The 27,776-nt window shown below is 57.9% G+C and overlaps 1 protein-coding gene across 2 annotated transcripts in view; it reads left to right on the top strand.

Moving 5' to 3' along the window:
* IFFO2 (intermediate filament family orphan 2) overlaps positions 1–27,776 on the top strand; it is a 50,639-nt gene that overhangs the window by 6,623 nt on the left and 16,240 nt on the right. For both annotated transcript variants that reach the window (XM_086715840.1, XM_086715839.1), the window contains exon 2: positions 27,551–27,611. In XM_086715840.1, coding sequence (XP_086571966.1) covers positions 27,551–27,611 — 61 coding nt within the window. The remainder of the gene's footprint in view (positions 1–27,550; positions 27,612–27,776) is intronic.

The raw sequence follows: 27,776 nt of genomic DNA, 5'->3' as shown, positions 1-27,776 counted from the left end.
AATGTCTGTTCCCTTCATTTCACAGGGCTTTCCCGGCACAATGCTGGACCGCCCAGCACACCCATTTCAGGACGCGTCGCAGCTCTCTGTCCCGTGGAAGGCGCCAGACATGGTGTTGGGGGAGGAGGGAAAAAGGGCCACTTCTTTGTCCAGCATCTAAGGAGGGTGTTCTTCCTACTCTTAGCGGTTGATTTGTGCCTCCGGAAATCTCTGGCCACCCCCCTCCCACCCCCCGCCCTTTCTTCTAACCTTCATTGAAAGAAACACACAAGCCCCCTCCATCCAGCTTCTGGGTATCCTAGAGTCTCTTGGCTGTGCCGGCATTCTCTTTGGGAACACATTTGGGAGGGATTTTCAGAGCCTCAAGCCAGAGGGAGGGGAATGAGGTCCCAGAAAAGAAAGGGAAGCAGGAAGCCTGGAGACAGCTGACGCTGAAGATTCCTTCCCTGAGGAATGTGGGGCGGGGCTTTTGCCTCGGCCACCGGATGCGAGGCCCCTGCCCCCCTCCCCCGCCCCAGTGCACACACGCATACACACACACACACACACACACACACACACACACACGCGCACGGACTCACAGGCTCTCAGTCTCTGTAGGCTCTTGGCCCGCATCCGCACACGTGTCGGCATTTGAAGGACACAGAAGGGTAGACCCAGAATCTGAACCTGCTCTTTGCCGCAAGGAGATGCGTTGACTTCTAGGGGCATTGATTTAAACGGTGCCATGTGTCCACAATACCGGAGGCTGTGGACTTTGCAGTTGGAGTCCTGGCTTTTGATCACATCGGGGAAGCGAAGCCCGGCTGGTGTTCTGCTTGTTTCCCATGTCATGGATGGCTGAAGGCCTGGGACAGGGGAGGAGGCGCTGTCGTCTCCTCGGCTCAGGACCGGGATGCATTGGTTTTCCTTGACTTTCTTCTATCAGGTGTTCCTGAGTGCCCACGACCTCTCCCATCACGGCACCCCATACCCTGAATCACAATTGCCTGGGATGTCTGCTCCCCCACAGACTGGAAGCTTGTGGGGGCCGGTTCCAGGTCTGTGTACTGGCCGAGCCCAACCCGGGCCTGGCCAGAGTCCATGCTGAGCAAGCATTTTGCGGTGAGGGAGGGCCCTGCGCCTGGCCGCTGTTGGTGATAGGCCCCCGGTGCGGCCAGGGGACACAAGGCCCAGATGACGCCGGTGGCCGCCACAGACTATATATCTGGGGTCTCGCGGCTCGTGGAGGGAAGGGGCTGGTTTGGAGTCGGGAGACCCGCGCTCCCGGCCCCACGCGTCAGTTGGACCATATTTGAATGGCACCCATCACCCGGTGCTAGATGCTGGGCTCCTGGCGCAGGGGTTGAAAGCTGAGTGACATCGGCCTAGTCACTTTGCCTCTCTGGGTCTTTCTCCTCATCGCTATGCCGAGGTTGTGGGCAGGGTGAATGGGCTCACGCAGCTCCAGCGCTGTCTAAGTGAAGTTCTGTAAGAGTTCCACGGCAGGATTTCACGGGGCAGAAACGTGGGTGCCCTGAGAAGTGAGTGGTGCCGGCTTTGTGGGCCGAAGTCAAGAGCCAGGCCGGAGGCTGGGGGGAGGGCGGTCAGCGTCTCCGCCAGCGGCCTCTGGGTGTCATGTAACCTCTGGGCATTGCGGGTTGCGCGGGCCAGACGGGAGGCTGGTGAGGATTGGTGAGGCTGCCGCCTGCCCGCCAGAGCTGTGCCCGCCCACCTTCAGGGGGCATGGGGCATTCGGCTTCCTGGGCAGGATGTGGTTTCTCGCCCTAGTTCTTGGTACAAGAGAGGGTAGTTGCCACCCAGCAGTAAACCTGGTGAAGGCCTCTGGTTCCCTCAAGGGGCCGTGGCCTGGCCGAGTCCCCTGGCGGGTGGCAAGGGGGCGGCCGGAGCCCCATGGAGTCCGGGTCGTGGTCCCGGCTTGGCTGTGCTGTGATCCGAGGTTCCGGTTGTCCACCGGGGAAGGGGGACGGTGGGAGGATGGGCTGGCCCAGGGCACTGCCAATCCTGGTCTCTCTGTAACTTTGTTGGAGTGGTTTCGGATCCGCACACCGTTTAATCTTTGGCACCTCAGTTTGTCACTCCATAAAATGGAGTTTTCTCATGAGTCCTGCTTTCCAGGGTTGCTGTAAAAATCAACCGAAATACAGAGTGTAGAACGTTCTGAAAGAGATTTAAAAAATAAGCCATAATGACTTAATAGCCTCCACTAATTGAGCAACTACTATGTGCTAGGCTCTGTAATGAGGTCTTTATTTTTTAAAATTCAAACAAAAATTTCATTTTGGAGAAAGAGCGAGTGGGGGAGAGGGACAGAGGGAGAGAGAGAGAATCCTAAGCAGACTCCATGCTCAGCACAGAGCCCCACGCGGGGCTCAATCCCACGACCCCAGGATCATGACCTGAGCCAAAACCGAGAGTCGGATGCTTAAGCAACAGAGCCACCCAGGTGCCCCTGTGATGGCTTCTTTAAATAAGTGAGAGTTCATTACTAGACAGCCCCAAGAGCTGAGAATTAATTACGCCCATTTGGCAGGTGAGAGGTTCTGACAGGTGAAGCAGTCTGCCCCCGATCATGCGGCAAGTCCGGTCTGCATCTCTAGACCCCGAGTTCAGCGTTCTTCCTCGGGGCAGACGGGCTGGCCAGGTTCCTGCCGCCCTGGGGAAGGCTGGTCCAGGGTGAGGAGGCAGGCTGAGGCGTGGGGTCTCCCCAGCGCCTGTCACAATATTGCCACCACGGGTGGCAGAACAGAAGCGCCTGCTGTACTGGGAAGTCTTCCCGCTCTCACTTGACGGTAGTTATTTCTCAAGAAGCCAGTGAGTCACCAGCAGTGGCAGGCAGATGAGCCTCCCGGGCCACCGTCGAGGGCGGCCTAGCCCCCCTGCTCTTTGGAGGTGATCCTGGTCGGGGACTGGACTCCGGGCAGGGAGCCGTTACTGGTCAGCCACAGAGGCTGGCACAGTGGAGCCGGTGGGCCTGGCAGGGGGAGGAGCGGGGGGGTCAGGGGGCATGGATTATCACCTGTCTGACACTTTCCCCTGCTCTGATTTAAATCTTGTGCCATCTCTGCAGAGGGAAACCCAGGCTCAGGGCACAAGAGTAACTCACTCTAAGCCACACAGCAAAGCCAGGGGCTGGATGTGGTTCTCAGAGAAGAAGCTAACGCTCCTTTGATCGTACCCGGCACCTACACCCTCCCAGGGCAGGGGCCAGGGTTTCTCGTCACTCGGTGACAAGCAGGAGAGAGCAGCCGGCACTCTGGTGACTGCAGGGAAACGGGCCTCCGCCCTGGGCTTGGGTCTCCCTAACTTTTGCTTTCGGTTGGTTCCATAAACTTTGCCTGGGTACAGGGAACTTGTGACAGTCACTCCGTGCCTCGTTTGGGGAAGATGAGCCCGCTGGGTGTGGATGTCTGAGAAGCTGAGGTTTTGTTCTCCTGACCGTGGGTGGGCACCCACTGTGCGCCAGGCCCCGTGCTGGGCACTGGGGGGAAGCAGACGTAGCCCCTGCCCTCGGGATCTCAGAGTCTGGGGACACAGACAAATGTGACGATGCCACCTGACACGCACCCGCTCAGATAGTACCTGTGCATAGTAAGGGCACAATCAATATTAATTCATTAATTAAACAAATATTTATCTACCATTTACTCTTCGTCAAGCTGCATTCAAAGCGATTTACAAACCTTTGATTCACTTGACCTCATCCTAACCCTATGCATTAGGTGCTGTCATTAGCCCCGTTTTAGAGATGGAACTGAGCTGCAGAGATGTTGAGGGACCTGAGCCCAGACACAGCTAGCAGGTGGGAAGCCAGGATGTCAACTCAGGAAGTCAGGCTCCAGATTCAACCTTCTATGCTGTCTCCACGAAGGGACATGTGCCCACTGCAAGTAGCTTCCATGCTCTGAGCCTCAGTTGTCACTCCTGTGAAATGGGGACATTACCTCTGACCTCCCTGGGCCGTTTGGAAGGTTAAATGAAGTGATGTCTGCGGAAACACTTTATAAACTGTTGAGTGTTCGCCCTGGGGGCGTGGGGGGATGATTAGAAGCCTGGGTCCTGCCTACACACTCTGCCGTTTCCTCCCCAGCTTCCCAGGCAGCCTGGGGCTCCTCGAGGCCCCAGGAGATGTCCCATCCTTCCCTTGCCTTTGCATTCACGCCCCCACTGGATCCCCGAGACGGGCCCGTGATGTTGATGTTGGACAGAAGCCCACAAAACGAGATAGCTCGGGGAAGGGCGCTTGTGTGGCACTTGGAAGCTGGGAGGAGAGGAAGTGGGAGAGTTTCTGCTGCTTATCAGCCATGTGAACTTGAGAGAGTCCTTTGCTCCTCTGAGAAGTGGGGACAGTCCTGTGCGTGGGTGGCAGGGAAAGCCAGTGGGATGGTGGTGTTCAGACGCTGGCAGCCGCCGTCGTTGTTGTTAAATGAGGCTGGGGGTCCTGGGGAAAGGGGCAGGGGTGGGGGTCGGAGGGCAGTTGGACCCTGGCCTGGGCAGGAGCCCCTCCGCTCGGCTGCCCCGGGCGGGGGCTGTCTCAGAGCTCTCTCTGAGATGCTTGCTGAGTGCACTCTGGCCGGCCTGCCTGCGTGCTCCGACTTTGGGATGCGCCCGGTTCACACAGCCCCCCGCTCATCTGCTGCGTGATGGAGAGACGCCCCCGCAGTGGAGACACTGCCTTCCGCCCTCTTAATTGGCCATTTTTATTACTTGGGTTATTTAAGACGGTACTTGGCTGGCTGCCGCCTGTTTGCCGTCTTGGGGGAGGGGAAGACTGCTGGTCTAAGTGGACCTTGTGAAATTCCCCGGCAGACAGGCTCCTCTCAGGGCAGGGTCGGTACATCTTCCCAGGGCCTCTCAGCACCTCCTTTTTGCCCCTGTGGTAATGGGCAGAAGGCCATGTTGGGGCGGTGGGTGGGGAGGCTGACTGCAATAGCTTATTGCAAAGTCAGACCACAGGACCAGAGAGCCTTGGAGCTCTGGGTGGGACCCTGCAGTGCCCGAAACCCAGGGGTTCTGGAAGGCACCCGAGCCAGGTTAGGGCCAGTCAAGGAAGGCTTCCCGGAGGAGATGTCGCCTGAGTTGTGTCTCGGAGGTCCAGTAAGAGTGGAAGAGAAGGGAAGGGTGTTTCAGGTAGAGGGAACAGCTTGGTCAAAGGCCTGGTGGTGAGGTTGCCATGCCAACGTGCGGGCCTGGCCCGCCTGCTCACTCTTCTTCCCCTTCTCACCCTCCCTCCCTCCTCCTGGCCTTCTTGGCTCTCTTTCTTCCATTTTGCTGCCTCTCATCCTCCCTCCTGTCCCGCTTTCCCTCGTTCTTGTTTGGGTCTTTAGTCCTTATGGCTGTTTTTCTTCACCTTCCCATCCCTCCCTCCCCCCCCCACCGCATCTGAGGCAGGGCAGGGCTGTGAGGGGGGCCCTATTCCCTGTCCCTCTGCCCACCCAATGCCAGCCCGCTGCGGGGGGCTCTTTGTCTGCTGCCGGGGCTTTGTGAGCCTTTGTGTGTGCACGCGTGTGTCTGGGAGCCTTGGTCTACACCCTGTAGACTGGGAGCCCCCGGGGTCAGGACCCTGCCTTCGGCCACCCCAGTCCCTTTGTACCACCCCTTGTACATCATCGTTGGAGGCAGGGGAGGCTCCCTGGCGAGAGTGATAGCTGTTGGGTCTTGGAGGTCAATGCTGGTCATGGGAGACCTCGGCCCCCAGCCCCCATCAGAGATGAGCCTAGGATCAGACATGGGTAGGGGTGCGGGGGCCTGGAGGCTAGGCTGTTCACCTTACCTCCCGGGCCTGACCACCCTGCCTGTCCCTGCTCCCTCACACCTGTGACTTCATCTTACCCCTGCTGGGCCCAGAGGGCTTGAGGGGCTGTCCGAGCTCAGTCAGTGCATCCGGATCCTGCTTCCGGGCAGCATCATTCCCCTGTTGTTGCGGGTGAGTAGATGTGCTCTGTGTCTTTTGAAAAAAGACCTTCTGAGAGTTCGTCCCTCAGTGATTTATGTTTTCCTCTCCCCCCCCCCCCCAGCCCCACTCACATACCCATGACTGTTTCCAGATGAGAAAGCTCAGGCCCAGAGAAGCAGAGCAGCTCCCTTGAGGTCACACAGCAGAGTAGGGTTTCCTTTGAAACCCTGAGCTAAGGGATCCTTCTGGGGTCTGACGGCCATTTAAGGAGGGGTTTTGAAAACTGCCGCGGATGTTGCTGTTAGGGTGAAGAGGCCTCAGAGCCTCAAGTGGAGTCTGCAGAACCCGAACCCCGCCCCCCAGCCAGCATCCAGGTGCCTGTGCCGTGGATGAGCCTCTGCGCCTACAGAAGAGACTCTGAGGTCCTGGTGGGTTTGTCACCTTGTAACAAAAGGCCCTCCCCTGGCCTCAGGCCAGCAGTCTTGGGTTGTTGGCCAACTGATTGACCATCCTCATTGACCATCCTCGTCTTCTACCGCGTGCTCTGCTGTGTCATTTCTCTGTGCCTCAGTTTCCTCTTGTGTAAATGAGATGATGAGACAGCCCCCCCCCCCCACCCCGGCATTGTTGTCGATAAGCCTTACCCAGTGAGGACCAGTCCCATCGTCTTTCCTCTGGGGTGGGCCCCAGAGTGCGAAGTTCGGAGAACTTTACCTTAAAGGCTGGAGTTGTGTGAACCTGAAAGGCGGGTCCCCAGCCCCACAGAGATCCCCGGTCTGGGGCTGTGGCTGACAAATCGTACTTTTGGATTTGTACTATTTTTTTTTTAAGTTTATTTATTTATTTTGACAGAAAGAGCACGAGCGGGGTAGGGGCAGAGAGAGGGGGAGAGGGAAAATCCCAAGCAGGCTCTGCACCATCAGCAGAGAGCCTGACGCAGGTCTCGAACTCAACAAACCGTGAGATCATGACCTGAGCCGAAATCAAGAGTCAGACGCTGAACTGACTGAGCCACCCAGGCGCCCGGGATTTGTACATTTTTTTATGGAGAGTCTTCATACTCTGTTGTGATTGGCTTTCCACTTGCCTTCGGAGAAAATACTAACATTTAAAACCCCAGGACTTAGCCCAGCGGAGGTTCTAGCTCAGCAGACTACTGGCAAGTTCAGGGGACATCCCCCAACTCATAGGTTGTTCCTCTCCGTGCCCTACCTAACATGTAATAAATACACGGGCTTTCACTTAGGTGGGGCTCTGACCCTGAGCAAGGCCACCCGGAGCCTCCACTCTCTCATCTATAAAATGGGGTTGCCATCCTGAGCTCATGGCGTCGTAAGGAGGGTCCGGTGGAGTAGCGCATGCCAGGTGCTCAGCGCGGTGCTGACCCCTCAGCTGTTACTGCTCTGTCCCATCTGTCTGAGCGTCCCCAGCCCCCAGGCCCCATACAGTAAGAAGTGCCTACTCCCTCCCTCTTCCGGCTACAGGCTGGCCTTTTGTGTTCAGGGCACTTCCTTTCCCCAGCAGAGCCGCCTGCCTGACCAGCAAGGAGGAGGTCACATCCCCAGCAGATTGTCAGCGCAGGGTCAGTGGTAGGGCAAGACCCAGCATTCAAGGCTGTGGCTTCTAGTGGCCTTGCTGCATGGGGGAGTGTGTCCCTGTTCCTGCCGCCTGGGGGCTGGGGCCCTCTAAGTCCCAGACTCCTTGTGTGGATGTGGAGGCAGCCTCAGGAGGTCCCATCCCTGGCCTGAGGTCTCACTGCTCAGGAAGCAGGGGCAGAGCTGGGATCTGAACCTGGGTCTGGCGGACCCTCCTGGAAGACTGTTCGCCACACACACAGGGTCCGTGTTCCAGGCTGAGCAGTGGGCCGCGTGTTCCTGGCCCTGACCCTTGGGGGGAGGGGAAGGAGGCAGCTCTTCCTCCTTCTGGGCCTCTCTAACACCATGGGAGGATGGCTTCTGGGTTCTGGTCCAGCCCCCAGTTTGCCTCTATGAGGCCTTGTGGGTGTAGTGTGCGTTCCCAGACCTTGGGCAGAGAGGTGACGTCGAAGGCCGCGTTCTCATTGTTTTTCCAGGGTTGACGTCAGGGCAACTGGTTTAGAATTTCGTCTCTGGGACAAAGGCTGCTCTGTGCCTTCTGCATGCTTTAAGCCCAGGCACATCACCCCCCACCCCCCAAGGTGGGAAAGGAGATGGAACGATTTCAGGGCCCAGGCAGAGAAGCCCTGGGAGGCTTGGCTCGCCTTCAGCTCCTCCAAGAAGGAAGCCAGGGTCTCATTATCCCATAATACTCAGCTCACCATTTCCCAAGAGCATCTCTCGTACCCGATGCAGTCCTAAACTTCATGGACATGTTCTCTTGAAATCACTGCACTCTTGAAGGGTGGCTGCTGTCATGCCCATTGTACAGATGAGGAAGCAGAGTCTTGGCAGGTGAAGTGACCTGCTCCTTGAAATAGCTAGAAAGTGGCAGAGCTGGCGTGTGAACTGGGGTCTCCACGGCTTAAAAGATCACCCTCCACTGGGTTCCACCGCTGTTGAGTCTCATTTCAAACCCAGCTTCGAGAGCACACTTCCAAAAGCCAAGATACCTGGGGGGAAGGCTGGAACAGATAAATCTCATGGCTTTGGGGATCCAGAGCGTCTGTCCTCAAGATTCAGAGCTGGGCCACCGTGCTGGGAGTGTGTGCTGCATATTTAAGTATGCATGGGTAGGTATGTGCACACGTATCTATAAGATAGAGAAGACGATTGGGTGCTGGAGGGTCTATAGTTGTGGGAATGTGATTCCAAGGAGGCCTTGTGGGCAAGTGTAAGGAATCATCCCCGCGGACGTCTAGGACCTTCTGTTCCTCTTTTTCAGGAATGATTCCACTTGATCATCCATCCATCCATCCATCTGCCCATCCATCTATCCATCCACCCACCATTTCCATCCATCCATCCATCCACCCATCTATCCATCCACCCACTATTTCCATCCATCCATCCATCCATCCATCCATCCATCCATCCACCCATCTATCCATCCACCCACTATTTCCATCCATCCATCCATCCATCTGTCCATCCACCCACCATTTCCATCTATCCATCCATCCATCCTTCCGTCCTTCATCCATTCATCCATCCATCCATCCATCCATCCATCCATCCATCCACCCATCTATCCATCCACCCACCATTTCCATCCACCCATCCATCCATCCATCTACCCATCTATCCATCCACCCACCATTTCTATCCAGCCATCCATCCACCCACCCATCCATCCATCCATCCATCCATCCACCCATCTATCCATCCACCCACCATTTCCATCCACCCATCCATCCATCCATCCATCCATCCATCCATCCACCCACCATTTCCATCCACCCATCCATCCATCCATCCATCCACCATTTCCATCCACCCATCCACCCATCCATCCATCCATCCATCCATCCATCCATCCACCCATCTATCCATCCGCCCACCATTTCCATCCATCCATCCACCCATCCATCCATCCATCCATCCATCCATCCATCTATCCATCCACCCATCTATCCATCCACCCACCATTTCCATCCACCCATCCATCCATCCATCCATCCATCCATCCATCCACCCATCCACCCATCCATCCATCTACCCACCATTTCCATCCATCCATCCATCCATCCATCCATCCATCCATCCATCTGTTTTCAGGGCCCCTATACTCAGGCCCTGAGCCTGGGCCCTGGTGATGATGCTGCATGGACCACACAGGCAGACTCTTGTTCCTAGTTGAGCTTGCCAAATGACTCTTAAATCAGAGCTGCAAGAGTCCTGACAGATGTTTAGCTTCTCCCTCAACACACATCAGAGAGGGGCAGTGACTTGCCCCAGGTGGCACAGCAACTCGGTGGCAGAGCTAGGTCTCACAGCCAGGTGTGTGGACCCCGGCCCCACGTTCTCGCCTCTCGGCCACGCTAAGACTCCACTTCTGGCTGGCAGCCCTCTCACCCAGCCCTTGCCTCTTCGCCTATTTTGATGTGTTCTTGGGCTTCTCTGGAGTCCTCTGCAGCCTCTGTCCTGAGAGACACCCGGAGATGCCTGCTGGACCAGTGTGCAGGTCCTAAGCTGGAGCTGAGCCTGGCCATGCTCGGCCCTGAGACGATGCCCTGTCTGGAACACCAGGTTGGCTGGGCACCCGTGTGCAGAGACCCTGAGGCCCTGCTTTACTTCTTGTAGACACCAGCTTGCTGTCCCCAGGGGTCTCCAGAGGTTATCTGTTCCTCCTTCCACCTTGAGGTTAGGACCTTTGCAAATCCTGCTTAGAGACCTTATTGCCTGGGAAGGTCATTCCAGAGCCTTCCCCTGGAAGTGCTTTCTAGCTCTTTTCATCGGAAAATGCTTCCTGGCCTCTAGCCATAATCCCATAGGCTGCATCATCTTGTGTAGCCTTCCATGGAGTAGGGGAATGGGTGGGCAACAACCGCCTGGGGAAGACGGCTCCACTCCCCTCTGAGCCCCTAAGCTCACCCTCTTCCCTTCTAAAGTTCCCCTTGACTCCTGCGTGCTTGTTAGGGCATGCTGTTTGTGTGGAAAGGATCTGGCCAGTCCCTTTGGGTCCCCACCAGTTCCTGGGAGGGAGGCACATGCCTTCTCCTGGAGTCATGGAACCCTCTGAGCTGGAAGTAGACTTGGAACCCGGGGTCACCCTGGCCCCATCTTTCCTGATGGGGAAACTGAGGCCCACAGAGGTTGAGCAACATGACTATGGCCATTCAGCCAGCCTGGTGGAGTTGGGTCTCCTCGTTCACAGGGCCGTGCTGATTCTGAGGTTTCGGCCGGGAAGTGGGTTTTCCAGCCCGATAAAGGTAGCTGGTGGCCTTCTAGCCCCACATGGGTGTCCTGGAAGCAAAGAAGCCGGCTCCACGGGGCTCCCCAGCCAGGAATCAGTCCCTCCCCTGCTTGTCCTCTGGGATGGCACATTCCTGGCGATCCAGGCCTGCCCTCGGAGCCCAGCGGCCTCACCTCCTCCACTCCTACCTGCCCCAAGGCTCCCTCTCACCCTGCTGCCTCCCGGACTCCCTTTTGGCTCTGGGGGAGGCCACTTATCTCCAAGGGCAGGAAGCCTGAATATACAGAAGTTTCCAAGGGGACGCCAACTCCTGTGGCTGGGGCAGGAAGGGGTTAAGCAGTTCTGCCTGCTGGGGCTGGACACCCAGCTGGTGTCCTGGCCCCCGAGGCCAACCAGGCCATCTGGCTTGACAGAAGCCACACCACCGTGTTCCATCTGTCCCAAAGCAAAGTCACCAGGAGGAGGCCGCCTGCTGCCTTTGTGGGCTTGCAGGGGTGGGCGTGCACTCGGCTGTCTGTCCCCAGGAAGCCGGGCCTGTTGGGAAAGGGCCTACCACTGGGCAGGCTGCCCTGGGGTTTCCCAGAGGCAAGAGGAGGGAGATCCTGAGCTCCCGGGGGTGGTCAGAGCTTCCTCTTGCAGATGGGTCCAGAGAGGTGCTAGGACAGGCCCAGGGTCATGCAGTGACTCAGTGCAGGCAGCCGGGACTTGTACCCAGGCCTTCTCGCGGCTGTGCCTCAGGGCGGCCGCTCACAAGCAGATTTATCCAGTGAATACCAGTTGAGGGCCTACTATGTGCCGGGCACTTGGGAGACTCTGGATCCCAGGGTGGGGAAGGGGGAGCCCAGAGGACAAACCCCCTGCAGGGAAGAATGGCATGACTCAGCCAAGCCCAGGACCCTGGACCTGAAGCCACCCCCAGCAACTGGAAGCGGGTCCCCCCCCGCTAAGATGACGCTTAGTGTTCCTAATCTTGTACAATCCCCACAACCCAGGAGGTAGGAACTGTTGCTGCCCCATTTCACGGATGAGGAAACTGAGGCTCAGAAAGAGGTGAAGTCATTTTTACTAGGTCACCAGCTTGGGAAGTGGCTGAGTCTGTCTGTCTGATGACAAAGTACTTTGAGGTAAGGGACGAGGGAGCTGTGTGAGTGGCTTCATCCCTTCCCCCGGGCTGCTCCTGCTTGTCTGTCTGTCTTGGACCATCTCCTTTTCTGGCTTCTTGCTCAATCCGGGCCGGGGGTTGTGTGGCGGAGGGGCCACGTCTCAGGGAGAAGAGAGGCCCCAGCGGGGCTTGAGCCTGAGAAGAGACACCGTGCTGGTTCCGTGGCAGGATCCGGGCAGTGCTTGGGGGCCCCCTTGGGACGATCTCTGGGTTTTAAAAGACTCCCTGCCCATTGGAGGCTGGGCCGGGCCTACAGGAACCTCACTTCAGGGGCCACACAGCCAGGGCCACGCTGGGCTCAGTGTGGCAGGTCAGCGGGGGAGCCTTAGTGCTTTGCTCTTGGGGTTTGGAGGCGTTGCGACTCAGGGTCCATTCTGAGCCCTGGAGGCTGACGTGCACGCTTCCTGACCCCTCTTCCTCCTCTTATGAGGCCAGCTGGCACAGAGAAAGGAGCCAAGGCTTTGGGATGTGAGAGACTGTGTTCTAATCCAGCATCGGTCACACCATCAGGGGAGCAGAGGCAGGTGAGCCGGGTTCATGAACTTGGGCTCTGAGGCCAGACAGCCTGGATTCAAGTCCCGGCTCTGCCACTTTCGAACTCTGTGACCTTGCGCAAGTTGCCACCCTTCCCTGGGCCTCAGTTTCCTCATCTGTAAAACGGGTGTCATGATGGCATCTACCTCCTAAGCCAGTTGTGAGGATTGAAGGAGTTAACAGTGCTCATCACAGATACCACTTCACGGCGTTGGCTGTTGTGATTTTGTGACGCTGGATAAGTCGCCTCCTCTCTGTGAGCCTCAGCTTCCCTGTCAGCAGAATGGGGATGAGGAATCTCGAGGCTCCAGTTAGGTCTCTGCTGGAAGCCTTCCTGTCGCAGCAGGTTCTCTGTCCTCTGAGAGTGGTGCCCCAGCACCAAGGATGGGTGGGTGGGATACTGTGTGTGTGTGTGTGTGTGTGTGTGTGTGTGTGTGTGTTTTGGGTGTCCCGGTGCCTTCCTCACTGGCTGGGCCCGCATGATGGCAGGAGGCTGGTATTAAGCAGTGAGTCTGTCCCCTTGAGCTGTGTTGAGTCACTAATCCCTCTCTTGGCGCAGACAGTCGCCGACTAATCACCTGTCCGGCCATGCTTGGAGCCTTCCCGGCCAGTTGTGGGGATTAGGATGCTGCACACTCGGGCAGTGCCTGCCCCGGCCCATTCTCAGTTACACAAGCCCCGCGTGTAATTAGCTTCCTGGGTCCTTGTCACCCTTCCCTCCTTCCTCCCCAGTGATTTGCTCAGGAATGTCCTCCTCCCCTTACCGTGGTGCGGCGGGAAGCACATGGGCTCTGAGTTCCAGTCCCTGCTCTGCTGCTGCCTGGCTGTGTGACCTTGGGCATGTCACATCACCTCTCTGAGCTTCAGCCTTCCCACTGACAAACGGCCCGGGCTCCTGCGCATCCCCTTCGGACATCCTGGGATCCTGTGTTCTGAGATTTTCTTTTTTCCACACACGGAGCCTGCTGTGTTTGCCTGCCCTCATATAACCCAGGTGGGGGTCATTCGCCCCCATTTCACAGATGAGGAGACCAAGGCCTAGGGAGGGGACTTGCTCAAGGCTGCAGGGCCTTGGTTTAAATCCGGGGTGGGCTGTGTGCCCCCTCCTTCCCGGCGGGCTCCCCTTGGCTTTGATCCCTTATTTGTGCAGGCTGCAGATGTTAAGGGAAACTTGGAATCCGAGGCAGGGAGCCCACGCCTGCTTGGGTGCATAAGTGCTCCCAGTGAATGATGTGGCTTTGATGGGGAGGTTACACTGAGCTGCGGACCCACAGTGCCTTGCATTTACCTGCCGGGCAGCACAGTCACTTGGAATAAACAACGGGAGACCCAAAGTGCACATTAGGTTTCCAAAATAGCCTTGGGAGTTGCTGTTTTCCCTCAAAGCTGTAAACATATCTCTGGGTGGGGCCTCCCCAGCCTCCTGGGCACAGACCCCACCCCACACCCCCACCCTGCCGGGCCTCCTGCTTTTTGGCCTGGGTGCCCAAACCCCCTGCTGGCTTCTGGAGTTGAGCGACAGCGAGAGCCCCGGGGTCTGAGAGCTGCTAAGAGCGCGTGATGTTGGGGATGGGATGGGGGGAGCGTCTCTGGGGGCTTGGCCAGGCCTGAGCAGAGAGACAAAGCCCTGGGGATGGAGGGCTGTGAACTCACCTTCCCGTCATCAATCCCATGGGAGGCGGGCCTGGGTGACCAGGTAACAGAAGAGGATGACTGGAGGAGAGTAACAGAGCTGGCAGGGAGTGTGGAGGTTGGGGAAACCGAGGCTGATGGGGAGGGGCAGGCCGGGAGGTCATGCCCAAGGTCGCACAGTGAATCAGGGCTGCCCTGACTCCGGCTTGGATGTCCTAGGAAAGGCCCTGAAGGTGACGCTTGAGGCAACTGTTCTCCAGGAAACATGTATCTGGTGCCTGCTGTGTTCCAGGCTCCGTGCTGGGCTCCGGAGTTGCAGCCGGGAGCCAGGGGTGGTGGGCCTGGCCTTGCAAGAGTTGAGTTCAGTAGGGAGACCGGCCGGGGAACAGATAACCTCAGTAGTAAGTGAGTGGAGCCTTTGGAGTACAGAAGTGGGGCACTAGACCTTGACAGGGAAGGCTTCCTGGGGGAGGAGGAGGAGGCAGATAAATTAGGTCCTGAAGTTGGTATAAGATGAGGAGGAGAGAGAGGTATGACCCTGGGGGGGGGGGGGGGGGGGACGTGTAGAACAGATCCTTCTAGACAGAATGTGCAGCACATGCATTGGAGGTGTGAGGCAGCTCGGCACACCTGGGGTGGGGGCGCCACGGGGGATGCTGTTTTATCTTGCCCCAGGCTAGCGCGAGCCACCTGCTCCAGGGTTCATCAACCTCCACGCTTTTGGAAGAGAGGTGTCGGGCCCACTGCTCAGATGAGCCCGATCTCCCAACACTTTGCTCCCTGGGGAGGGCGGGGTGCCACCCCAGTGAGGGTGAGGAAGGGCGGTATTCATGGCGGGGTCTTCTTCCACCAGCCTTTTGATCGGTGGGAAAACAGAGGCACAAAACAGTGTTGCTGCGGGAACTAGGGTGAGGACCCCGGGACCCTGCTCTTCCTGGGCTCCTTGAGCAGCCGTTCAGGCTCCAGCAGCTGCTGAACCCCGCAGGAGTATGGCCTTGTCACACACAGCACTTCAGAGGGGCACTAAAGCCTCTTCTGCACCCTTGACCCAGCCACTCACTCTGCTGGGACAACTGGACAGATATGCAAATATGTGTGTGTATCAGGATGTTCTTTGCAGTGTTGTTTAGATTGGTAGGACTTGGGAATGACAGTGCGGGACCCGTGAGATCAGTGGTGCCACGGCCACCTGCCGTGTGACCCGCCCAGAAGGATGCTTGCCGTACATTAAGTGGAAAAAGCACGCTTGAACACCGCAGACAGTCTCATTCCATTTTCGCTTTTATTTATTTTTTTATTTTTATTTTTTTAAATTTGTTTACTGTTTTATTTATTTTTGAGACAGAGAGAGACAGAGTGTGAGCAGGGGAGGGGCAGAGAGAGAGGGAGACACAGAATCTGAAACAGGTTCCAGGTTCCGAGCTGTCAGCACAGAGCCCAATGCGGGGCTTGAACTCACAGACTGTGAGATCGTGACCCGAGCTGAGGTCAGATGCTTAACCGACTGAGCCACCCAGGCGCCCCGCCATTTTCGCTTTTAAAAGATACGCTCTCATAAGGAAGCACTGGGAAGGATGTGTAGCCAGCGTGAAGGTGATTCTCTCGGGGAGGGGGGATTGGGTGGGGTTTTAATGGTTTTGTTTCACTTGCCTGATTTCTTGTGTAATCCTTGTGAAATAAGCATGCAGCGTAAAACAAAGGGAAAGCGAGCAGGTATTTTTGTCTCTTAAAAGTCTGAGTGGTTTTGATTTTTTGGCTAACTGACACATCACATCATTCAAAATTTAAAAAGATGCAAGAGAGGAAACTCTCACACAGGCTACAACACGGGGGAGCCTCCAGGACATTATGTTTAATAATTAGTGAAATAAGCCAGTCACAAAAGGGTAAATACTGTAGGGTTCCACTTATGTGAGATCCCTAGACTAGTCCATTTCATAGAGACAGAAAGTAGCAAGGTGGGCACCAGGGGCTGGGGGAGGAGGGCATGGGGAGTTAGTATTTGATGGGTGCGGAGTTTCTGTTTTGCATGGTGAAAGGTTCCAGTGATGGACAGTGGTGATGGGTGCACGATAGTGTGAACGTGCTCAATGCCACTGAGAGGTACACTTAAAGATGGTTATGGCGGAAGGGGGCGCCTGGGTGGCTCAGTCAGTTGAGCATACGAGTCTTGGTTTCGGCTCAGGTCATGATCTCACGGTTTGTGAGTTTAAGCCTTGCATCGGGTTCTGCGCTGAAAGCATGGAGCCTGCTTGGGATTCTCTCTCTCTCTCTCTCTCTCTCTCTCTCTCTCTCTCTCCCCCCGCCTCTCTCTCTTGCTCTCTCTCAAAGAATAAGTAAACATTAAAAAAGTTAAAAAATGATTATGATGGTAAATTTTATATTTGTATCTTACTATTGACTTAAAAAAAAAGAAACAGCAGGAAACAGAGTGACAAGCCTCCCTCCCACCCCTGTCCCCCAGCCACCTGGTTCTCTCTCTGGAAGCAACTGCTGTTTTCAGGGTGGTGATGGATTCTCGGTTTCCTCCCCGCTGCCCCTGGGTGCAGACGGGCAGGGACAGCTCCCGTCCATTTGTGGACAGAGCAAAGATGCCTCGTGGCCCTGAGAGCCCAGGATCAGCAGCTCCTTCCGTCCCCGCTTCCAGACCTTCCTGCCTTATGGGTTGAGGGATTGAGGACTTGAGGGTCAAGAAGCCAGAGGTGCCGCTTGGAGAGAGCTCCGGGACTGGCCTCCCTCTCTCAATGGGAGGGGGACATTCTTCATCCACTTCTTTGCCACTGCCTGCCACGTGGCTCCCGAGTGCGCACTTGGGAAATGTTTGTTGAAACTGTCGCGGGGGAGAGAAGACGGAATCCAAGCTGACAGCCAGACTGAGCTGGGCTGCAGTGGATGCCGGGAGGCTGCTGAGCTCGGTGACCCAGAGACACTCGACTCTCATTCCCTGGGGCGTCCTCGTGCCCAGTCTTGTGCCGGGTGCTGGGATGTGCTGCTGGGTTGGACACCAGGGAGATGAGAGGTCCTCCCGTGTCTTTGTTCGATGGCTCCGTGCGTTACCAGGCACGGATAGCAGGGCTTTGGGTTGGCAGCCAGGTGCGTCCTGTCTGGTGTGGTGTCCGGGGCCCTGGCCAGTTCACTTAGCGGACTGTCACCCCAAGCTGAGCCACCCGTTCTCCGTGGCGGGACCGGCTAATCAGAGCTTCCGTCAGTTGAGTGTTTACTAGGCGCTGGGCTGCGCGCTAAGTGCTTAACACACACGGACGCGATACACTTGAGTGTAAGCTAATGCTTCCATTGGCACCCGCCTTAAAGGTGGGGAATCTGGGGCGCAGGTTAAGTGCTTTGCCCAGAGGCAAAACCCTGCCCTTCCCAACATCCCGGTCCGGGGAAGGAAAGTGTGAGGCCTCTGCCGTCAGTGCCTGGGGGCCTGATGGCAAACTGCAGCCAGCCTTCTCCCCGTGCTTTCCATAGGGCAGCAGAGCCAGAAGAAGCGGAGACCATTTTACAGATGAAGAAACCGAGGCCCAGAGAGACCTCAGAGCTAGTTAGTGGCAGCAGGACAGGGCAGGGAAGGAGAGCCTCCGTTTGTGCAGAGCCTGCACCTTATCACCTCTTTCACAGACCAGAGCAGCCCCCGAGGAGGGTCCTCTATGATCCCCGTGTCACGATGTCCAAAGAGGGAGGCTCAGGGGCAGGAAATCATTTGCCCGGAAGCACATGGCTGGTCATGTTGGGCTTTGAACCCATTTCGATCTGACTCCAAAGCCGGTGCCTCTTTTGCTGGTCACATGCTGGCCCCAGCGGGTTGTCGGGCGGGGGGGATGGCGAGGTTGCAGGCAGATGGGTCTTGGCCACTGGAGGTGGAATGCTAATGCCTTTGTCCACCTGAGCTCTGGGGCCCCGGAGGTGAGTAAACAGGCAAAGCAAATACCCTGGCTGAGCAGCTCTCTTCCAAGTCCGTGACTGAGACCCCGCGAACCCACATCTGTGCACCTGACCCTGGGATGGTAATCTGGGGTGTGCTGGAGGGCGTGGTGGAGAGTGGGGTTCACCGAGCTGGTGGTAAGACACTCTTAGCGCTGAGAAGCTGCTCAGCCTTGGAAATCAGATGGACCGGGCTTTGCACCTGGACCTCTGTTTGCGCGTCGGTGACGCGGGCATGAGGACCCTAGGTGGGAGGACAGTGACGAGGCCAGCACGTACTAAGCATTTTCAGGGCAATGTAAGTCCTTCCCCTTCTCCTGGGAGAGCGAGTCTGATGAGAGAGGCAGGGGAGCGACAGCTCACGGATGCCATGAAGAGGGCATGTGCCAGGACTGGAAACCTCCAATGGACATAGTGACTCACCCTGGGGAAGTCAGGAAAGGCTCCCTGGAGGAGGTGTTGAAGGTGTAGCAAGCCTCAAAGAGGTTGGAAATGGTGCCCCAGAAACCTCATGGTGGTTTACGATTTGGGGTGCAGATTCCTCCTTGCCATGAGATGCCCTTTGAGACGCTTTGCTTCTCAGAAGTGATCTGGTTCGTGGGGGGCAGTGCCCGTTTGGGTGTGGTTTCTGGACAGAGGCACTGGAAGGAGGGTGCTGCCCAGCATACAGCCTCCGGATTACAGGCACCCCCAGAGCGGCCGGGTCCCTATAGCTGTTTCGGTACATGGCAGCAGGGTGGAAAGGGCACTGGGGATCTGGGCAGCCAGGGACACTGGGTGACTGAAGCAGATGACTCCCTAGAGTCCAGCCCACACCTCAGACTGGCATTGGGGCAGGTGACCAGGGGCTTCTCTGAGCCCGTGAGGATGCCTCGTGCCTGTCGGGGTTGCGCCGTGAGACCAGCTGGGTTCTGGCTGGACGGACCTCTCCTGCCTTGGTCTCTCTGGCCGTCATGGTGGCCCTTGCCAGGACAGACAAAGGGCTGAGCACGTGCCCATTCGTTCTTGGGGGATGTCCGGGGGCATGGAGGGCAGAAGCAGGACATTGGCTGGGTTTTGTGGTGATTATGGCAGCACAGGGGCTCTGGAGCCAGCCAGTCCTGGGTTCCAGTCTGGCACCTACGCTGTGTGGTCCAGGGCCGCTCTCTCAGTCCCTGGACCTCTCTGACCATCTGTCCTCGGGAAGTCATGTGGGTGAGGAGGATGATGGTGTGCCGGGCGCTGTTCTAGGTGCCTGTCATACGTGAGTCCACTGAATATTTGCAAAAAACCCTGCGAGGTAGGTGGGCTTACCAAGGCTCAGAGAGGGTGAGTAGCCTGTTCTAGGTCACAGAGCCACAGGACGTATAGCTGGGGTTTGATCCCAGCACCCTCCAGGGCCCCTGCCCTTCTCTTCACTACACACATTGGGTTCGAGGTCCAAGACTGGTGTCTCAGATGTCTTCAGACTTTGAGGCTTATCAGATCGCTTTGTGGTCAGCATGGGGTTTTTGCCTAGGGACTGTGGAAATCGTTTTCTGGCCTGGCTGGTTGGGCTCTTAGAATTTATCCGGACACCATTGCATTAAGAATGGGAAAGTCATACTTGAGGAGGGAAGGGACTTGCCCGAGGTCACATGGTAAGTTAGGGACCGACGGACCAGATACAGGGTTTCTTGCATGACCCTGGCTGCTGTGTTGCCTGAGGCTATGTGGGCCTACGGAGCAGGGTCCAGTCAAGGGCTTGCCAGTCTCCCCCTTCGACCTCTCTCAAGGCCTGGTGGCCCCCACGAGAGCCCCGGAGGCCTGCCAGCCGCCCTGCAAAGGGTGCTCGTGACCACTGAGAGACAGGGAGGGAGAGTGCGGATGATTCCATGCAGCTCATGGGCAGGGCTGGTTTTCGTTTCACCTCCTCGCTGGGGAAACTCACGGGCAACTGAATTTCAGTGCCACCCCTCTCGGTAGCTTCCAGATCCCCAGAGTCGGAGGATGAAGTGCCCCTGCTTATTAGGTGGTCCTGGGCACACCACCCTGTCTCTCCCTCCCCCCCCCAGGTGACACCAGTTGTAAGAATGGCCGTCATCAGGGGTGCCTGTGGACACTCACATGAGCTTATCTAACCTGCCCGTGAACCCTGCAAGGTAGGACAGAGGAGGAAACTGAGGCTCCTGGGTAGTGGTACACGGGCCCCCAGGAATCACAGAGTAGCTGGAGGCTTCCTCCGTTTCCATGCCCTTCTTAGTGGGATCAGTAGAGACTCCTATCATGTTTGATTCTAGAAGGACCTGGGCGCCTCATGGCAAAGCCTTGTCGGCTGGGCTCCCTGGACGGGGCTGCATTTCAGGTTGCAAGCAGGCCCGTGCGTGTGCGTGTGATGGCAACTTGCCAGCTAGGGGTGCACACGAGGCACGGTGGCTGCTCGCCGCGGCCCATCACCAGCTCACAGCCCGTGCTCCGGCCTGCCCGGGCCATTACTGCCCGCCTGTAATGGAATCGGCTGCCCTGGTTAAGTGTACACATTAAATTAATACCTCCTCCGTGGAGACAATCAGTTGGCATTTAATTTGTGTTTCCTTCCAAGCAGCGGAGCACAGCTGGGCAGCCGGGCTGGTCGTGGGCACGTCTGCACGGGGTCCCTTCCCTGGGATCAGGGGCTCAGTGCAGATGGGAGCACCAGAGTCCGCGGGGAGGAGGACGGGGAGCACGAGTGAGGCGGTGCCTGGAGGTACCCGTGACAGCGGGGCTCAGGGGCAGGGGGAGCCCCTCTGCTCGCAGGCCGGGGGACCCAGCCCTCCTTCTGCTGGAGAGCAAAGATACAGTAAAGCACGGGAGAGGTTCGTGTTGTCAGACAAGGGGGTGCTATGGCGTGGGAAGTTCTGGGGGGCTCAGCAGAAGCCAGGTGGGTGAGGGGCTCCGGATCGTCACCTGCAGCTCGGCCTCTGTTGAGGTGCCCACTCTGATCTCCTGCCCGTGGGCTTGGGTGAAACTGCATTTGCAGAAAGGGTCCCCCTGGTCTGCCTGCGGGCCTGCCACCTTGTCCCCCAGCTTGGGTATTGGTCTGGGCCCCAGCTCTGCAGTGAGGCTAGGGGTGTGGGGAGGGGAGCAGCGCCTCTGTGCGTCTGTGAGTGGGCTCACCCCCTCTGCCGTCCCGGCGGCCTGCACCCGGCTGTGCTGCCGCGGGGTGGGCTCCCCGGGGTCCGGGTGGAAACCGGTCTCTGCCACCTGCCCTCCGCCAGAGGCCAGGCCCACGCTTGGCTCAGAATGAGCTTTTCCACCGGCGGCTCCAGCCTATCCTCACCTGAGCCGGCTTCCCATCACCTGAGTGAGTCAGCCTGGGTGTGCCAGCCGCTTCCCTTCCCTGGAAAGGTGTGGACCATTCCCGTGGCACCCTCCCAGCTCTCTGGGCTCTGGGCGCCGGAGCCACAGCGGTGGCATTTCACCGTTCACGTGGAGCTGCCCCCCATTCATTGTCTGCTCCGTGCGGGGGGCGGGACTGGGTGTTTTCACCCCTTCTGCCCACCGCAGGCGGTCCTCACGACCACCCTCAAGGGGGGTGGAGAGCTTCCCCTCTCGCAGATAAGGAAGCTGAGGCCCAGAGAGGGTGATCGATTTGCCCAGGGCCACACAGCTGGGAAGTGGCCGGGGCAGGATTCAAACCTAGGAGTCTCCAGGACTTTCACCCCCGGCAGCCCCATGGGCTGTCCCTGGAGCCTTAATTGTTTGGCTGGGGCTGTACCCACTTTCCTCTGGAGCTAGGGCCCCATGGCTTCTTTCTCTGACGGCACAGGAAGTGAAAAATCTGTGAGTCAGTCCCTCTGCCAGTGACTTCAGCTTGGCTTTCCGCCCCCCAGCAGGCCAGGCTTTGTCGGCCCCTTTCCTGAGGCTCTGTGTGTCATCACGAGGGGATGGGGGAGGGGGTGGGCCGGGAAGCAGCCCACCCCCTCCCCCCAGAGGCCCGCCAGGCTTCTCCTCCATCATGCGGTTGCAGTGGTGGCTCCTCCGGAATGCAGGGAGACCACATCTGGCTGGGGCGGGTGCTGCCACCTCCTGTCCCGGCCCCTTGCCTCATGCGTGTTCTTCTGCTAAGGTAGTGGCCGAGGCCCCAGCTGCAGCTTCCTTTGGTGGAGTCATTTCCTCTCCTTGACATCCCTGCCTCCCCTCTTCAGTCGCTAGGGCAGTGGGAAGTGGGAGAGGGAAGCTTTCTCCTCCCTGCCCCCTTCCTGCCCTGGCGGTCCCTCCCCCCCGGCCTTCGTCTCCCTGGAGTGGACAGAGCTGAGCAGAGGGCACTGCCGGGAAGTCTGCTCCTGGGAGCCCCGAGGCTGGGGTGGTGCAAGCTCAGGGTGTTCCGGGCGGAGGGGGTGAGCAGGAGGGCTGAGGAGTGATTGCAGCTTGGATCCATCCATCCATCCATCCATCCAACCAACAGATGCATGCAACTGTTTGGCTCCTGACCAAGTGCGGGTGGGTTTTGCAGCGCTGAGTGCAGACACGGTAATTATAACCAGTTCTCTGTACTGGAGGAAGGGCTGGACCCCCGGCTTTAGACCCGACTCCTCTGCTGACTTGTATGACGGCACCCCTCCTCTGAGCCTCTTTTCCCGCCTAGAACAGGCATCTCACTCATCTTTCCTTCGTGCCCCATCAGGCCAGGGCACAGGGTACCTAAGACTTTTGAGATGGGAGCCAGAGGGCTTCTCCATGCTGCCCGCACGCACATCCGGCGTCCTGATTTGTGCACCGCACGGTTCGAGCCCCTGCCCGTCTTTTGCATCGGCACAGAGGCCCTCTGGGACTGCTGCTGCCCTTGTCTGCTACCCCGTACAGCCGCTGTGCTGTGGGTCATGCTGGGCTCCAGGGTCTCCAGGGGTGCCATACATCAGCCCCTTCCTCGCTGGGATCTTGGTTTCTCCTTCAGTTCAAGGCTCCAGGCAGTGGGAGGGTTTGAGCACAGGCCTCTGGAAGGATTGGAATAACTGAGTCGCAGGGGGGCAGGAGGCTAGGCGGGTGGCCAGGAGATGCACCCTGAGGTCCAGCCCAGCTGGAGCTGGGGGCTGGTCGCATGACCATTCAGAGAGTGTGGGAACAGAATGGTTCTCTGGTGTGTGTTGGGGCCACGCTCTCATGTGTTGGTGGAGAGACCCAGGCTCTGAGGGATGGAGACGGGTGCTGGGGGAGGCTGAGCCTGAGTTCGGGCTCACATCCCTCTGCCTCCCGATCCTTGTGAGCTGGGGCCTGGGCTAAGAGAGCAGAGGGCACTCTGCCTTCAGCTTCCTGTGTGACCCTGGGCCTCAGTTTCCTTAGCTGTACCCTCAGAGGTTTGGACGAGGTGAATGTTGGTCCCTTTCGGCCTTTGCATTTGGAGGTTCTCTGAGTACAGGTGTGAAATAGAAACGATCCCACTTTGCTAGCTGTGCGATCTTGGGTAATGCTCTTGGACTTGAACTTCTTCATCAGTAACATGGAGATCATAACTGTACCTAGGGGCGCCTGAGTGGCTCTGTCGGTTAAGTGTCCGACTTCGGCTCAGGTCATGATCTCACGGTTCGTGAGTTCGAGCCCCACGTCGGGCTCTGGGCTGACAGCTCGGAGCTTGGAGCCCGCTTCGGATTCTGTGTCTCCCTCTCTCTGACCCTCCCCCATTCATGCTCTGTCTCTCTCTGTCTCAAAAAAGTAAAGAAACGTTAAAGAAAAAATTTAATAACCGCACCTAGAGGTTAGTGTAAGGCTTGTTTAAATGAGGTGATGCACGTGAAGCTCCTGAGAAGGGTGCCTGGCCCACCGTGTGCACTCGGTCTGTATTAGCTGCTCTACTAGTGTTCTTAGCCTCTTCCTCCTCCCCCATCGTTGTCTGCCCTGCCTGCCGCAGAGGCTGCTGGGAACATCGGAGCGCTCAGAGGAACTGGCCTCAGAGACTGCTGTCCGAGGGTGTCTGCAGGGTGGGGAGGCGAGAGCAGGTCCCCGTGTGTGGTTGGAGCATAGCTGGTGCCGGGGCTGGGCCCCAAGCACTTTCTCTGGAGGTCCCCGACATCGTGGCTGGCTCTCTGGGTCAGAGCCAGGCGTGATGAGGTCCCACGGCCAAGTGGCGGGGGAGGCAGGGGTCCTGAGACCCATCCTCATCTGCAGAATGGGGACAATCCTTGGCGGGGGGGGTGGGGGGGAAAGGTCAGGTGGTATTTTATATTTTACGTGTATCTGAATGCCTAACTTGGTGAGCCCCACCCAGACGGTGACCAATAACTATTCCTCCTCTCCCTTCTCTTACCCCACACTTTAAGAAGGAAAAGCTGGAAGTTTTATGAGCCTTTGGGCTCGGCCCCGGCCCCGGCTGGAGTTATCTCTGTGCTCGAGGCCTTTGTTTTCTCCGCCCATAAAATGGGAAGAGGTTTCTCTGCAGCTTTATAGTGTACCACGTGAACACCCTTGCTCAGCGGGGGGCCGGGCGTGACAGCCAGGAGGGCAAAGGCTTAAAAGACTCGATAGTGGACCGGCCCCTGACCCCTAGCAGGTGGGTCCCCTTCCCAGTGGTGGCGTCCACTCCCTGGCCTCCCTGCTGCCCATCTTTGCTGATGCGGGTGCCTCCGCCCGAAACGCCCGTCCTGCTGAAACCTTATTCCCGTGGGCAGATCCAGGTCAGGGGAGGGGACTGTGCCCGGGACAGAGGCGTTGGCATTTCAGAGGCCACAACTTAAAAAAAAAAAACAAAACTTGACCCGTGTTCTGTCAAGCTGCGTGCTCCCTCCTGCGCCGAGCGGCAGAGAACACGGGGCATCTGGGGCCCCTTAAGAAGCACATCACCGACGTCCTTCCACCCCCGTCAGCCAGCGCGGCTGAAGGGCAAAGCTTTTCTGCAATGTCAACGCTGGAGCCCGCAGAGCCAGGTTTTCCCACTGCGGCTGGGAGGTGTGGCAGTGTGGGCAGCAGATTTGGTCTGTCAAGCCAGCTGCTGTTGACACGCCGGGGTCTGCCCTGGGTCTTCTGGGAGCAGGCCTGCCGGCTGCCCACCCGGCCCGGCTTTGGAAATGAAAAGGCCCATGAAGTCATCTGTGCGAGGGCATCGATGTCGGGATGCAGCTTAGAAACCCCAGCGAGGTGTGGGGCCGCTCTGCGTGCTGTGGCGCAGGGGAGCCCGTTAGAAATGCCACGTGTCTGCCCCGCCCCGCCCCACACCTGCCGAGTCCGAACAAGGTCCCCGGGGTGATTCCTGTGCACATCGCAGCATGGTTCTTGCTGCTCTAGAGCGCGGGCCAGGCTCGAGTCCCATCCCTGCTTACTGGCTGGGTGGCCTCAGACGAGTTCCCTCACCTCTCTGAACATCAGCTCTTGCATCCACAGGATGGGTGTGGGGAAGATTTTCTACGCGAGCAGGTTAATAAAAATCCACACGGAAGCCAGTGTGTATGAGGCACTGAACTCGGTGTGTGGGACGCAGACTGTGCGGGCCCATCAGTGGTTGTCGCTTCGGAGACCCGGCTTGTGTCTTTGCTCTGGGTCGACTGGGGGCAAATCACTTTCCTTCTCTGGGCCTCATTTGCCCTCTCTGTGCGATGGGTCTGTTAACCCCTCTGTCACTTTCCTCATCAAAAGGTTGCTCGAAGGAAAAGTGAGAGGGGCCGGGCCTCATCTCCAGGAGCCTGTCTGAGAAGCAGATGTGTGTGGGCGAGGTGCCCCTGGGTGCCCACCTCTTCACCCCTCGCGGCCCCCTTCTCTGCTACTCCTGCCCTTGCAGTAGTGAGGCCAGCTTGCAGAAAGCTGCCTGAGCCCCTTCCTTGCACCTGCTCTGCTCGGCAGCTTGGAATTGAGTCCCCTGCCCCTCTGAGAGCAGCGTGGCCAGGAGAGATGATTCAGCTCAGACCCGTGTTCTGGGCCTTGGCCTCCCTTGAGAGAAGCCCCAGGAGCCCCATGCTGCGTTGAGGGCAGCCTGTGAACTTCTCCCCACCCGGGGTTCCTGTCTCCCACGGTGGGCCCGGGGTGGGACTCCTGGCCTTGCCCCTGACATACCAGGTGACCTTGGACAAATTCCCTATATGCTGTGGGCCTCGGGTTCCTCATGTGTACAGTGGGGGGTTCAGTGAGATGGTCTGGCCTGGGGTCGGTCCTTAGCTTCTCTCCCTGCCTCTCCTTAGCTTTCTCGGTGCCCTTCATCCCTGGCAGGAGCCCCAGCCCCAGTCCCACTGCCCGCCAGGTTCTGGACCCGGCAGCCCCTGGCAGAGCTAGGCCTGCCTGCCAACACCAGGGGGGTTGGTAGAGACCAGAGGGAGCGAGGGAGAAGGGGAGCATGTAGGGGAGAGGAGGAATTTTCCTCTGTGTGTGCAAACAGTATCCGTGTTCTCTTGTTTCCAAAAGCCAGTGACGTAACCTACCCTTCATCCATTCTTCCCCTCTGGCCTATTTTTAGCCGGCCCCGACAGCATCCTAAAAGGCTTCCAGACTCGCCTGCTCTGAGGCCATGTAGGGAGGCGGCCATAGGGTGAGGAAAGAGACAAGCTCATCGGTGTGTCTCAGGAGGGCGGGAGGGAGGGGCCCTCTTCCAGGCTTCCTCTGGGGAGGGAGAGGAGCTGGGTGGGGAGCCCAGTTACGGCTCCCATGGGTCCTGGGTCTACAGGGGGCCTGGCAGGGTTACAAGTACTCGGTCTGGAGCCTCCAGCCTGGGTTAGAGTCCTGGCTCCACCTGTCCTCACCCTGACCTTGGGCACCTGACTCTGTGCCTTGCTTTCTCCATCCGTAACATGGGGTAACACTACGGCTGTGCTGGAGGGTTGTTAAGAAGACCGAATTATGTCATGTAGAACCGTGCCTGCTAATTATTAACATCCCATTCTACCTCCAGTTAATGTTGGGGGGTACACTGGGAGCCCCTGGGTGCCCTCTGTTCTTTCCTGTCCAGCTTTAACTAATGTGTGCCCGAATGAGACAATACACAGAAAGCCCTGGAACAGCGCCTGGCGCATAATAAGCGCTGAATAAGTGAGAGCTATATTTATTGTTTTTGTTTTAATGTAACCAAGCAGACCTGGGTTTGAATTCCAGCCCCACCCGCTAGCTAGCTAGCTGAGCGTCTCTGGGTAAGACATTTAACCTCTCTGGGCCTCAGTTTCCATATCTGTGAGCTAGGGATGATCGCTGTGTAGGAGACTTCTCTGCTGATGAAGGTCGCTACAGGACAAGAACCCAAGATCGCAATGATCAGTACAATAAAAGTTTCTTTCTGACGGGTGCAAAGAGCCCCTATCGGGTGCTGGCTGCAGCTGGGCTCCCGTGCTGTCCCGTGTGAGGCAACCATAGCAGGAACAGTGGCATTTGCACGGCACTTTACAGCGTGTGTGAAGTAGAGAGTGTGGTCCCTCCGGCCTTCATCTCCTCGCGGTGCTGGTGCCAGCACGTGGCATACGTCACCACCGCCTGATATGGTTATGGGCCGTCCCCCCCACCCCTAGACTGGGAGCTCCTGGAGGGCAGGCCGGGATGGGTTCACTGCTGCCCCTTCCTTGCCTGGCCCGGGGACAGGCCCAGGGTGGGTGCTGGCATTGTGTCTGAGGGCTGGACTGGCGCGGGGAGCCCACCGTCTGACCACCTGTCCTTCTCGACTCTTGCAGGTGGGAGGAAGAGCTTGCCAAGCGCATGAACCTCCAGACCATGGTGGACACGCTGCAGGAGGTGAGCGCCCTCGGAGGTCCCGACCGGGAGAGGCTCGTGGGAACCGTGTGGCCAAGGGGCACTGTCGCGGTGGCACAAAGCCCGAGGCCATTCCTGGCTCAGCCCCTGCTCTGTGCTGCTTTCTGTTGCCTCAGTCTCTCCTCAGTGGAGCCACAAGGCCTCTCC

This window comes from Puma concolor, chromosome C1 (genome assembly GCF_028749965.1).
Source record: "Puma concolor isolate L17-30 chromosome C1, mPumCon1.1.hap2, whole genome shotgun sequence".
NCBI classification, from domain to species: domain Eukaryota; kingdom Metazoa; phylum Chordata; class Mammalia; order Carnivora; family Felidae; genus Puma; species Puma concolor.
This window is presented reverse-complemented; position numbering and strand designations above follow the sequence as displayed.